The sequence below is a fragment of the Siniperca chuatsi genome, linkage group LG7, assembly GCF_020085105.1.
Source record: "Siniperca chuatsi isolate FFG_IHB_CAS linkage group LG7, ASM2008510v1, whole genome shotgun sequence".
NCBI lineage: Eukaryota > Metazoa > Chordata > Actinopteri > Centrarchiformes > Sinipercidae > Siniperca > Siniperca chuatsi.
Window position 1 is genome coordinate 20763835 of NC_058048.1, and position 13926 is coordinate 20777760.

The 13926-nt window shown below is 39.3% G+C and overlaps 1 protein-coding gene across 5 annotated transcripts; it reads right to left on the reverse strand.

Annotated features, from left to right (window-relative positions):
• Positions 1-8: 8 nt before the first annotated feature.
• dyrk1ab (dual-specificity tyrosine-(Y)-phosphorylation regulated kinase 1A, b) lies at positions 9-12022 on the reverse strand. Of its 5 annotated transcripts, none has more exons than XM_044202316.1 (12): positions 11177-12022; positions 9270-9339; positions 7410-7606; positions 7005-7097; positions 6671-6859; positions 6284-6431; positions 5895-6181; positions 5585-5731; positions 5056-5196; positions 4608-4911; positions 4135-4259; positions 9-3653 (listed from the first exon to the last, which is right to left on the reverse strand). In XM_044202316.1, the coding sequence occupies exons 2-12, from the start codon at positions 9280-9282 to the stop codon at positions 3066-3068; spliced, it is 2232 nt and encodes a 743-aa protein (XP_044058251.1). In that variant the 5' UTR covers positions 9283-9339; positions 11177-12022; the 3' UTR covers positions 9-3065. The 5 variants fall into 5 exon arrangements, with proteins under 5 accessions (XP_044058251.1, XP_044058252.1, XP_044058254.1 ...); XM_044202317.1 differs by lacking the exon at positions 11177-12022 and adding an exon at positions 10320-11047; XM_044202319.1 differs by lacking the exon at positions 11177-12022 and adding an exon at positions 8424-8442.
• Between the last annotated feature and the right edge of the window lie 1904 nt (positions 12023-13926).

The window sequence follows — 13926 nt, forward strand, 5'->3', positions numbered from 1 at the left end:
CAGAGCAATTCAATTAACTTCTTTTTATATATCATACATAAGACTGTCTTAATATAATACAAAGGGCATTGTCATAAACACAGCAAAGTCTTGACTAGATCTTACAATCTGTGGATACATGGACTTATCCTTTCCCCCATGCTGTTCAATTCTATAGTGCATGTTGCATGTACAAAAAAAGTGAAAAAATGTGAAATCAAAAATGAAAAGGATAATTCCAAATTAAATAAGAGGATTTCAACTTCTGTTGGGTGTTCAGATATGTCAACAAGTATAGTGTTTGTGTATAACCCACAAACTTAACAGGCTTATGAAAGATGGAACCTTTTTTTCAACCATGTGCTTCTCATATAACCAAAAAGTAAGGTTTGTGATGTACATGCACTTACAATATACCCTGTGAAAATTATTAAGGTTTGAAGATCTAGCTTTCCCTGTTTGATTCAAACCCTACCTCATAGTGTTGTCCTGATGTAGTCAAGTACCTTTGCCAAAAGGCAAGGTTTTGCCACTAAGAAAACAGGAGTTCCTGCCCACTGAATGGTCACCAAATTGACAAACATAATCAACATACCAGCAGGAGCAAGGTAGTGAGTTCTATACTTCCTTTATTAAAAAAATATAAATATATACATAAATTCTATTTCAACTATTAAAAAGGGGCTGCATTTCATGACAACTGCTCTAAATAAGAGGTCAATCAGCATGATCTGAAATAGGCGCACACTTACGAGTCACTGCAGTCAATTTTTTTCTTTTTCAGTCTTTATTTTTGGAATGTTTAGTACCAGTATGAGTGCCAGTAATAAAACCACTGGCAATTTCGAAATGTCTCAAATTCTGCGGGGTATGAAAAATGATTGCAAATTTGCAATTAACCTTGACATCCAGATAAAACCCCAATCTCAATATAGGTAGCTTTACATTTGTGTTTGTGGAAATACCAAGCATGATTTCTTATGATGGTTTCTCCTTTAAAATGGCAACAGCATGACCTGTGGCCTGCCCTTAAATTTGAAAGGTGGCTGTGGGCAGGTCTTTCTGTCTAATTTCAAAGCTGGTAAAATGAGCAACAGAAGAAAGAAAGCACTTCAAAATCCCTGATATAAAAAAAAAAAATCTGGTTATTGACTGTAATGTTTTGAGGACATGCATGTCTGCCTAGGCAAAGCATGTGATTGTGGGCTGACAGACACCCTTTCCCTTTGAATAGGACAACAATCATGGGGGATTTGCCCTACCATATCAGAAAAATACCATTCAACACTAACTGATTTGCCACAATTATCCTTACCCTGCCAAGACAATGACAAAGTCTTGCTTCACGGCAGAAACTAGCCAAGTTGACCAAATGATGTATGAAAGGCAGCAAAACCCTTTGAAATAGTATGATGGGGGCAAAAGAAAAACGACGACACAGAAATAGAACGCATTAGTCTCCTTTTTTTTTTTTTTTAAACCATCAGCTTCTATCTTGCTACTCTGGAGCCTGCAGAGTAACTACCAAATTCTCTAACATACCAAAGTTTTAAAAGACTCCCAAAATAATCTACCAATTAATATGGAAACAGTTTTGGTAAAACGTTGCAAACAAATCTGGCCAGAATACACAATAGCCAACGGTCTCAACAACGGTCTCCAGTTTTGCTAAAGTAATATATTGCAGCTGTTTGTATTGACGTTAAAATAAGATCTTGATAAACTTTGCGTCAAAGTGGTGAACTGCTACATTATTGGTTACAGACACCTATATGCTATAAAACAACTGCTTTGGTATAAAAACATATCCAAAGGGAAAATAAATTCTTGTAAAATTCACAGCATAATTTGAGGAGAAAAAAGGCAGTCACTTAACTCATTTTTTTCTTCAGTTTCCATGTTTTGGATGGAGAGACTTGTGCAGGTGGTTCTGATGAGGAACTACATGCAAGGGGGAAAAATAACAAAACATAAAAGGGTAGACTCTGGAATAGATAGTTCTTTCCACTGCAAAATCCTTAACCAGTGAATAAGATTTTCAAGGAAGTAATGTTTAGGAGGTTGTTGTGTACAATAAGACCCTGTTATGTGGGGCCCTGCTGAAGAAGAAATCTTTGTCGAGAAAGGCCTCAAATTACCATTCTTATTTACCTTTTCTAAGTTGTTTTAATTTCCTTAAAGAATTAAGGGCTGTCTAGAGAGAAAAATAGAGAAAAGCCATCTTAATTCAAATGATAACGTCCAGCTCCATCCCATTCCAAGTCCATGAGTCATAAGGCCAAAGGGTTATCTAGAACCAGCCACTGACTGTCTTCCTTTCACTGGGCTGGATCCTTTCGTCTCCCGTGCCCATCGCTGCTCTCATCTGTGCCGGGCCCGGTTGCAGCTTGCAGGACTACGGGGCCTCTAGGCCTGAGGGGTGGTGCTTCCCTCTCTCCTTTGACCCGGTTGGTGTCAGTATCCACCTGCAGGGTCTCCTCTCCACCCGGCCAGCACGCGCTATAGGGACTCCACTGCTATGTGCTCCCCTTTAACAGAGTTACACAATACCGACCAACAACAAGAAATATCACCGCAAACACTTCCCCTCATTGTCAAGCTACAGGATTTACAAGCAGCTTTTACGAGAAATTTCACTTAAAAAGGGCAAAATAATTAGGAACCAGTGGAACAGTAATGTCAGGCAGTCCACGGTTTGAACTGAAAGAGGACGCCAAGCATTTCATCACCAACAGCTACCTGCAAAACAGCTTCAAACTTCGCTCTGAAATGCTCCTTAGAAGATTTTGCCACATAATACCATATGGTGATTACTTGGTGGTTACATGAAACTGGTGAAATGGTAAGATGGATGTCTCAATCTCACTATGGTTATTCCGCAGTATTATTTTGTGCCTAATGATTGCAAAAGAAAAACTGATGAAAATTACATATATACTTTTTAACAAAGGTTTTTCTCTGTAGTAGCGGTTCAGTGATATCTCCCTTCTGACGTGAGCAGCTTTTGTTCTCAACACACCTTGTAGTAAAAAACACCACCTTAAAAATGACGCACAGGGGGAACACACAGCCAAATGTCAGTGCAGTCACGAGCTGGCCATAGAACTCTGCTGCACACACACTCCAGTCATTGGAGACTCCTCCCGGTCCATGCCCTGCCTCATGCCCAGGTGGCCTTCTGCTAGGTAGTGGGCAGGCCCTGTGTTCGTGCCCATGGAGAATGCAGGGTGCGCTGCCATGCCAGTCTCCTGCCGTGGGTTCGAGAAGGCACCTAGCCCCATGCTCAGCCCACCATTCTGACCAAAGTCAAGGGCTCCGGCAGGCAAATGGCGGAGCTGGTAGGCCTGGTTGCCATGGTTCCCAGTGGAAGAGGACGATGTAGAGGAAGAGGAGGCAGAGGAAGACAGGGAGGTCATGGACAGATGGCCATGAACCACCTCCATGGAGTCCTGTGTCGAGGAGCTGTGTGTCGGGGAGGTGTAGTGGCGTGGGCGTGGCCGTGTAGCCATCATCGGCCCGTGGTGATGATGAGTATGTGAGTGGGGATGCAGGGCCTTAGGGTGCTGAGGGGGAACATGGAAGGTGGTCTCCTGAACTGGGTGGGTTTCTCCAGTGACTGACTCTGGTCCAACGCCACCTCCCCACACCAGTGGGGGTGGGTAAGGCTGTCTTGCCTGTCAATGTCAAGCAAATAAGAGTCAGTTGTGGAATATGGCTGCACTATTTTTAGGGTCTTAAGTTAGTATTGCTTAAATGTTATGATCTGCAAGAAGATTAAACAGAGTTTCTGTTCTTCACCATGTAACATTGTAAGACACTTCAATTTTAGTACACTTAATGAAATAAAGTTAAAGTTTTTGTCGATGTTACTTGCCAGAAACTGAGGCCCAATCACACTTTAATTAAATCTGATTTCAAGACCAGTTTTTGAATTTGATATGAATCCTGTCTTGTATTATAGGATCACTTCATCAACAACAGTCAATCAAGCACCATGAAAAAACATTTTTTGAAGGCATTTGTTTATTAATCAATTTCTTTTACATTTGTTGTGCAAACACTTGAAAATAATTGGGGCATTTTAATTTACCACCATTACAGTACTTCCACTCAGTATCAGATAAAATTTCACATCATTCTGGGTAACTTACTGACCTGTGGGCAGAGGCTGTCACCATCGATGGCAGGCATGGCCGTGCCGAAGTGTCCTCCACTGTGCAAGTGGTGATGGGTAGGGTCTGATCTTGCTCTGCCACTGGTACTTGTCCCAGATGATCCTCCTAAGGGTTAAACAAAAGTGTCACAAGTGCAGCCTCAACAACTTCATGTAAAATGCTACAATAGGATTAGCTAATGTTTATAAACACATTTGCCTCAAAGTTCCACAATGAAATGGATTTGAATAGTTTAGTAATTTTAATGTGTTTCTTTCCGATTAATAACATGCTACAGTTCACAATATTGATGCCAAGTTCCTCAAAATCATACCCTTTATGGAATAGATAATTGTAGTGAAGTGATGATACCTTTTCTCAGGTTATCTTAGAACACAACTGACAAATGAATGGGTTTCACTACTTTAAATGAAAGACAGTGGAGCAGCTGGCCAGTTTTCAGGTGGCAGTTACCTGAACTAGAGGAGGTGCTGGAGGTGGTTCCTGAAGACTGGGACTGCTCTAATGCGGGGCTTGTAGACACGCTGCTGCTTGTGTTTGTCCCCTCATCCGCAGTCTTCTTGAAGAAGCTGTGCTGCAGGGCATAGTAGGGCTGGATGCGGCTCTTAGGGTCATAGTCCAACATCCGGAGGATCAGGTCCTTGAACTTCAAGTAGTCAGCAACAGCATGGCCAGACTCCCCCGCCCGCCGGCCACCTGGACCCCCTGTCTCCACACCCAGGATGGAGTGGAGCTTCCGCGAGGCTGGAGGCTTATACTGTTTAAGGCAGAGTACACAAAGATTAAGAGATTTACTCAGCCGTGGCTTCTGTATGTCATCACACAATCTACCTTGGTTTTAACAGTAATCACAAAGACACTTTTTAGTCAGAGTCTGACTGCAGCAAAAAACGGAGCTCACCCTTTTGCCATCTTTGGTCTTCTTAACACTCCATGTACCATCCGAAAGCTTCTCAAAGAACTTCCTGGCTTTGGGGGCTAGGTCCATTATGTGATTAGGTGGGATACCAAGAACCTCAACTATTTTGTTCATCTGGTCCACCTGGGGAAAAAGTTATTAATCAAGTTACAGTAGCATTTACATTGTATATCTGCAACTTAAAAGACAGCAGACTAAATACATTTTATACCATATATATATATATATATATGTGTTAAGTTAAATGTCATCAAATGTTTTCCTAAGATGACCTAACTAAACATTTAGGCTCAGGCAAGTGGCCACAATAACTGGAAACAACAATTTCAAGGCTTAACAATTGATTGTTGTGTGACATGTTTTAAGCTTGAGATCTACATAACATTATTCATAAACTAGACATCAGGTGAAAAGGTTGTAAGCTATCAGTGTCAATGAAACATTGCCATTCTCACTTAAATTAGAAAACACAACAAAGAACAAATCTGAGTAGTGTTTCAGTTCCTTATACCTCATTGGCTCCGCTGAAGAGAGGTTCTCCAGTGTGCATCTCAACCAAGATGCAACCCAAGGACCACATGTCGATGGCCAGGTCATAGGGCATTCCCAGCAGCACCTCTGGGGAACGGTAGAAGCGACTCTGGATATATTGGTATATCTACAAAAAGAAAGCACGGACAGTCAGACTCCCCATTTGCCTGTAAACTCTGAATTACCTATTAATTACACCTAATGTTTAGAAGCAACAACTATCACACACTTCTCAGGGGACATTGCATACATTCATTTTAGTGCAGATAAAGAAAACTGCAGCTTGATACCCTTTGTCCCAGTTGGCATGAGCTGCCAAAGTCCACTATTTTGATGGCACTCCTCTTGGGGTTACAGAGGAGGATGTTCTCAGGCTTCAGGTCACAGTGGATGATGCTGAGCTCGGGGGTGGCCAGGAAGAGCAGCGCCGTGCATAGCTGCTGGGCAAACTTCCGGGTGAGGTTGAGCGAGACGCCACGGAAGTTGGTATTTCGGAGTAGGTCATACAGATTATATGAAAGCATCTCAAACACGAGGCAGAGGTGGTTCCGGAACATGAAGTGACGCTTTAGGTGAACTGCAGAAAACCAAATTGTACCCATGTTAGTCAAATACAGGAAAATCCTTTTAATTATTTTAGGTCTTGTCAGATCATAGGCAAATTTCAAGAGTGGATTACCAATGTAGTATTTCATCTCGGTATCATGTTTGTTCATGAGCTCTAGGAGGCGCACTTCAATCTGGGCTTGATTGAGGAAAGCTTTCTTGTTCTTGATGATCTTAATGGCAACCCATTCCTGCTCAGCACGGTCGTATGCTTTCACAACCTAAAGATGCCAACAAAAGCAAATGTCAATGTCCCCCAAAGTTAAATTGGAATTGTTTGTTTGTTAATGAACATCAACACTTCAAATGTTATCTGCACATGAAAAATCTTCAGTAAGTAGAATCAAATATCTTGAGGTTATTTATACAGAGCAAAATGAAACCATCATTCGTTTCTCCAAATTCAAGACAATTTTCTCTGTCACATGCAAGTGTGTGCGCGTAATTTATAATTAAGCACCTGTCCAAATGATCCTTTTCCTATCAAGGAATCAATCTCATAGCGGTCCATCCACTTCTCCCCATTCTTGACGATGTAGTCATAGTTATCATCGTCATAGCCATCATTAAAGACTTTCCTCTCTTTTTTGTGACTGGAGTCTTCACCCTGACCCTGTTGGTGCCGTCGCTTCTTTTTTGCATAATACACCTAGAAATTAACAATTAAACAATTCACATGAGCACACTTGAAGACATTTTATAGTATCTCTTAAATTTGCAATGTTTTACTAATATTTACAATTTAACAAAACAAATGATATTGATAGATGCATTTAATGAAAAACAAAACTAACCTCATTGATGTGTTTGTATGTTTTGATAAGGTCAATGGAGAGCTTCCTCAGGGGAGCTGAAGTTGGGTCACGAAAGCACTGGGGCATGTGCCTCTGGAGTACCAAAAGGGAAAATCACAACATTTCATAAACAAACAATATGCACAGTACTTTTGTAACAAGTAATAGGGCTGATCTAAATTGCTAAAAGCTAATCTTAGAGGTCATTCATTAAATTTAATACAATAAAGTTTGCACAATATTGAATGGCTAGACTGAAAGAACCTTTGACAAGCAGCTACTCTGCCTGGTGACAGCAGCAAAAAGGGAAGTAGTCTTTCATATCACAAGTATTGCCATTCTTGTAACACTACCCATTAAGACTAAAAGAAATTCAAGAGCTGGGGTAGGGTAGGGTTAGTGTACCTGATTGGCAGTGAGCTGTGGTGTCTGGTCGCTGTACGGTAAGACCGTAACAGATTGGTCAGTGCTTGGCTGGTGGCGGTCACTGTACTGCTGGTGCGTATGGGGCATTGGAGCAGCCATCTGAAGACCAGCAGTGTGTAAAGAAAAAGAGGGCGCAAGCCGGACGGACGAAGGTTTGCATGCTGAAGTCTCTCCTCCTGGAAGAAATTAACACTGCTATGAGTTGCATATTACCTTAATTCAACATTATATGTAACACAACAAAAGGAGGAAAAGGGGTAATAATCTTGATGTAAAACAACTGCATTTCCTCTTTCACACGAGATTTTTGTCCCAAAAATAAAACAGGTAAAGATATTTGCTGCTTATTGTACAGATTTAATATAATTGGGCATTATTTGCTGCTTAATCTAACCAGTGAGAATGTCCTTTAGACAAAAATGTCTACATTTACCTTTGGGAAAGAAAAATATATGCAAAATGCAAATTATGCATTTGTGATATTTACATGTATGCTGAAATGATCAAGCTCACACTTTAACACAGAGAAAAATGATCATTAGATGTTGAGAACAATAACAAGGATCAATTCATTGTTAAGAGAAATATCAGATTAATACATATTGTCATTTGTTAAACATGTAAAGTCAGAAAAATGCATCAAAGGATAACCACAAAATAAATTATAGCAGTAATATATCAACCTTTATAAAGAAAAGGGAGGAAAACAGCAGGTTTAACAGTGAAAAGGGGTTAAAAGAAAGCATCTCCACACTATCCAGTGAATCATCCTTCATTTTAAGCCAGAAGGAATCAAAAAATTATCAAATAGCATGTTCAGCTATCAGCATCTCTCACCAGACAACACAATTCACCAGTGCTACACAGTAACCACTATTCAGAATCCCAGCAACAGCACCTAATTAGCATAGCCTATCACCACAGAGATACAGCGTGATTTGGCAAGCCCATCAATGCACAGACCAATCACAACGCAGTATGCAAATAGCCTACTTTTGTTGCCAGGGCAGAGCTGCTCCCATTTTCCAATGAGAAAACAAGAAATAAACAAGAAATAAAATTGAACTTTGGCACACTTAGACGCTGCTTTCAACACAAGAGCCTGACAGCAAAATAGCTGCACAGCCCAAAACCTGCACTCCATCTGAGAGCATTAGAAAGCTGACCCAGCTTTGGAAAAGGAAAAAATACACATCCACTGACAGAAATAAGAGGAACTGTAAGATGATAGAGCACAGGCAAAGGCTGTATTTTAAGAAACTAAGATATTTTATATATATATATATATATATATATATATATATATATATATATATAGTGAGAGAGAAAGAAAGAGATAGACAGATAGATAGATAGATTTTTTATTAATGTATTTATCTATTGTATAAATCTTTTTTCTTCTTTTTTAAACCTCATGTTGCAAGGATGGACCCAACTATACTGTTAAAGTAAAACAAATTAGATAAGCCTATATCCAAGAATTTTCATTTGACTCTTTTAATACACATTAAAATATGATAAGACTGATTTGTCATGATGACTAATGTGTCTATTCTCCTGCTTGTTCAGCTGAGACCTGAAAACAATTATCTCAAACTAATTTTAACCACTTTAAGCTCTGTCATCAAAAGTTAAACTGCATTAAATGGAAATTTAAATAGTGCATTGACCAATCTTAATAATGATTTAACATGGTATGACTTTTTCCTCACTTAAGAATGTCCTAAAATTTGTGACTCTGCATGTCAAATTCAAAACAGCAAAATAACTGAAAGAGAAGAAGATCTTAGGTGTACCACTTCCCACCAAAGGGTTAAGGCTTAATATATAGCAGCTAACCTGGATGCATCATCTCCTGTAAAATTTCATATCATCCTGGGAGGAGAGTCCAGCAGCAAACCACAACCCACTACAAAGAATAAAAACAGATCATTATCATTGTGCATCTTTGGTGGGGATTTAACTTCATAGTGGTTTAACTTTTGATGAGAAGAAGGGACAGAGGACCCCTAAAGAACGGAGAACACCCCAAAACTTTAAAAAGTGCTTAGGGTAAATGTATGAACTTTTGTAGAATTTTAAAATAAAGATGAAATTCAAAAACGTAAACAGTCAAAAGTAATTCATTCCCAGGCAATGACATTTTAAAAAACATAAAAGATCTGAAGCTCTTGTGAAACTGTTAAAAGATAAATAGTTCACTCTGACAGGCATAGACTACATAAAACTTAACCAAACAAATCAGGATTAATATTGTTGCGGACTTAATAGCACTGGATCTCCACTCAGCATGTTCACAGTCATTATACCTTTTAAATTATAGTGGATTTTAAGACATGAAATATATATTTTTCAAAATAGGTAGCCCAACTAGCCCAACTGAAATTACTGTACAAGATTATGCAATTGACAAAGAGCTGAAAAGTTTGGTTTGAGCACATTTTACAAACACAATACCTGACATCTGCCTAACATAACTATAGGGTGAATTTGACATTTTAAAAATCACTAACCGTACTAGAAAAATCCAAGCTGTATTTGACCACAAAGCCATTTTGAAAGCGCACTTGTAGCTCTTTACTCTCTCCTAAAAGGTTTGATTATTCTTCATTTTCAGTACTGACATATGAACAGTTCCTTTCCTGGCTCTACTCATCACGGCATCAACGGGCCTATTTAGGTGTAAATATAACGACAGCTAGCTTGCTATTAGTAGCCATATCATATCATAAGTGATAGCTAAAGACCACTGTAACAAGTCTATGTGTCATCTTCTCACGCCCAACTGATTAGATCCATTCCAAAGCTGAATCAAATGTAATCCATCCAAAACAATTAAAAGCCTAACGTCCGTGTATAAAAACGGTGCCCGAGTATCTCTGTACTTACAGATGATGGGGTAGATCTCGTCATGGTTGGAAATTAGAAAGCATATTAAGTGTTAATTTGCGTCCTTTCTTGCTACATATCGTCCGTGTATGCCTCCAATTCCTCGTATAAATTGCAAACGTATTCAGGCTCCCGTTAACGTTAGCAGTCTAACTAGTTAACGTTGTCGTCGTTAACGTTACCCTGAAAACTGCGGGACAAGCAAGCATATCTCTCACCAATCTAACGTTAACGTTAGCTAGTGACGCTGTGTTCAGCCAGCGGGTTGTGGGGCCCATTCAGCTGGTTCGTCAACAAGTCAACGTTAACCATTAGCCAGGTTAGCCGAATTAGCAACCAGGCGTTAGCCAGGTTAGCTAGGTGAGCTTCCGTTCTGTACAATTGTAAAGCCCAAACTACACATTTAATATGAATACAGTTAGACATTGCATTGACAGTAAATCAAACGGGGCTGTTAGCTTACACGGCAACATTTGCTTAAATCGTACAATGACAGTGTCTAATATCGCAGGGTTAACGTTAGCTGTACGTTAACACCGTGCCAGCATGACTCTCCTTCCAAGCCCACACAATCCGTTGCACCCTCTAGCTCACAACAACCTGGAAAACTGTTGCCGTCTAACGTTAAAATTAGTCCGTTGACCTATTGACTGAAAGCAAATGTTAACGCTGGCTTCAGCGGACTCGGCACCGCCACAGAATGTTAGCTAGCCGCCATACCACAAGCTACCATTCTCAACTAAACTGTCGCGTCCATCATTGTTAACTATTCACGTTACATATAATATAAATCTGCGAAAGCCTTAACGTTAAATGTTAAGCTAACATGTCAAAGATACTATTTTATAATTGCTCACCTCTGATGGCACGATCTTCATTTAAAGTCCAATAACCTGTATGATGAGGAAACTTATCCAGCTTGAGATTCTCCCCTCCCTGCACGGTTAGCGAGTAATGTTAACGTTAAATCCAATCCCCGTCCTCTGATCGGCAAACTCTAAAATTATTCGCCAGCCAGATTTAATACGCTTTTCATATTCCAAGCTTTGATGAACATCGGCGATCGAAGCAACTTTGACTAACGTTACTATCAGCTGATGACTAGCAACATGCTAACGTTAACTAGCACGCATAACTTACTAGCTAACCTTAGCGAACTGGCTAGCTAGTTGACAAAATGAACGCAGCTAACATTAGCTACCTGCCCTGGCTAGCTGTAGCTTCTTTGGCTAGCCTCGAGCTAACAATTCTAGCTACCGCTAAATAAACGTTATGCCAAATTCTGATTTAACGTTGTCTTTGCAAATTTAGCGTCGGCCACTTCGATAAATACGACAATACCGTTAAATCCGGAGTATTTTAAACATGAAACAGAAACCGTGTCCTCTGATAATTTTGGTTAGGAATTTTGTGTCAATTTTCACAAAATGGCGCGCGGTCCAAACCTGCGCAGTGAACCGGCCCGGTGGACCAGAGACACGGACAACTGAGTTAGTGCGGCGCCGCCTAATTATTTCAACTATGTTAAAACGTCGGCCTCTTGATCTTCTTAATCCGATCCACTAGACGCATTTCGATATCCAAAAACGTCAAATATATATCCATTGACAGCATTATTCCGGCGGGAAGGGAGAACATTTGAAAAGACTGAGCTGGGAAAAAAACCCTCCTGACAAAATGGCGATGCTCTAGCTTGTTGCCATGGCAACTGTCAATCAAAAAATAAAGTACCCGGATGTACCAATGACGAATAAAATCTAACTGGCCAGAGTTACAGGACACATATAACTCCGTGGTGTCCCTGTCTGTCTTTTTAACCGTGTTTGGCCTGTTGCTACCATACGGCAGAGATGTATACTATGTTTATTTTTACAATTTGAAACTGCCATTGCCTTTTATGATTGTTACTTTATGATACCTTACTTCTCTCGCAGTAAGTTGGTCTGTTTGTTTTCCTATTTTCTTTCTTAGTGTTGGTGATTGGAAGAATAACTTAACCAAAACAAATTTATAGCTAGAGCCATAGCCAGGATTTTAGTTTTAATAATAATAATGATAATATTTGATAATAATGATAATTTTTATGTAAAACAGATGTATTTCTTCTACTTTACAGTCTTTTTAGTATAAAATTCCCTCTTTGTGTTTCCACAGACAGTGTTTCCCTGTTGAGCAGCAGTGGAAGAACAGTAACAAAAAAATAGGGAATTTTGTACTAAAAACACTGTAACTTTGGAGGAAATCCACTGTACTGAAGCCTCATATAAGCCTCAGATAAACTGGAATATATTTTTGCACAAAGAGAGGACTCTGGATTTTGTCGCCCATCACATATTGAAATCGGTTTTGGAAGGGATCTCTTAATGGCCAATATGAACAAGAGGAATGATTACAGCAAGACAACCCTGTTTCAATGTACATACAGTAGGGCACATGACTATTGTTTTAAAACAGACTTGAAAAATTGTGAATCATATCCTTTAATGTAGCCTAGTCACTTATCACTGCTAAAAGTATGAACTTTAAATCAGTGTTTATCCCAGTTTAGTTTGTCACCTCCTCCCTGTATTTTTTTCTGAATAAAAAGGGAAATACAGTGTTGTCCAGAAGCCCATATTAAACCTTTCAGGCTTCACACTTTAGGTTTAGATTAGATCAATGCTAAAAACAAGAGTAATTGTTGGTAAAGTTATTGAAGGAAACTTAGGCCAAAGGTACATCATTTGTTGGCCATAACTACAATTACCAAAAACAATATATCAGTACAGTATAAGAAATAAGTAAACTTTAATTTGAGTGAGTGAAAAGTAAATTGATTAGGGCAGCAAGGCAAATTTAGCTATTTATCACAAGCATTCTTAACATAAACTTTGTTGCTTTCCCAAAGCACTCACGAGGTTCAGGTAACACACTAGTTTACTAGCATACTTTTAAATCATCAAACAAGTGTTCAACCATTCAAACCATTGAGTGGCTGGACATTAAAAAAACTAACTAACTATAACTACAGCTTTGCTGAAAATATTTGAGTGGTCTATAACACTGATGGCATCACTGCAACATGTCTGGCTTGCATTTTGGAAAAATATCAATAAAAAATGTATTTGCTTATTGCACTTTAATGCTACCTCAATCAGATGCAAACCATCTACTACATTTTGATGGGCAATTCTGTATCCAAAGAGCAGGGGGGAACCATGATGACTTTCCCCACAGCAGTTTCATAGGACTGGCTGCTGAATTTGGACACTGACAAACAGAGAAACAAATGGACGAAGGTGCTTTACACGCTTTAATAAAATGCTAAGATTGTATTTATTTACACAAGAAATGGAGTTGCCAAAGATAGTCCTGGTTTTACTCCTAAAGATGTGATATTAATGGAAAGATCTATCCATCTTGATTTATTTGTAATCAGATGATGTATGTTGCTTTATTGCTCACTTAGAGGTGATGTAATGTAGAGCTATCTATTGTATTAGACAGGTTTTGAATTATTGTGTTGTTTTGTCTCAGTGTTTGTCGTTAGTTGAGTCTCATGGTGTGTATGGATGTTATGTTAGTTGACCCCAGGAACAGTAGTTACTGTTGTTTTTACAGTTGGTAA

Bases quoted from the DNA above. Each gene is read 5' to 3' on its own strand.
- dyrk1ab (XM_044202316.1), bottom strand. The intron at 7,098-7,409 runs GTACACTAACCC...TTGGTACTCCAG, and splicing joins CACAGCTCACTGCCAATCAG to AGGCACATGCCCCAGTGCTT. The intron at 6,860-7,004 runs GTTAGTTTTGTT...GTTAATTTCTAG, and splicing joins CATACAAACACATCAATGAG to GTGTATTATGCAAAAAAGAA.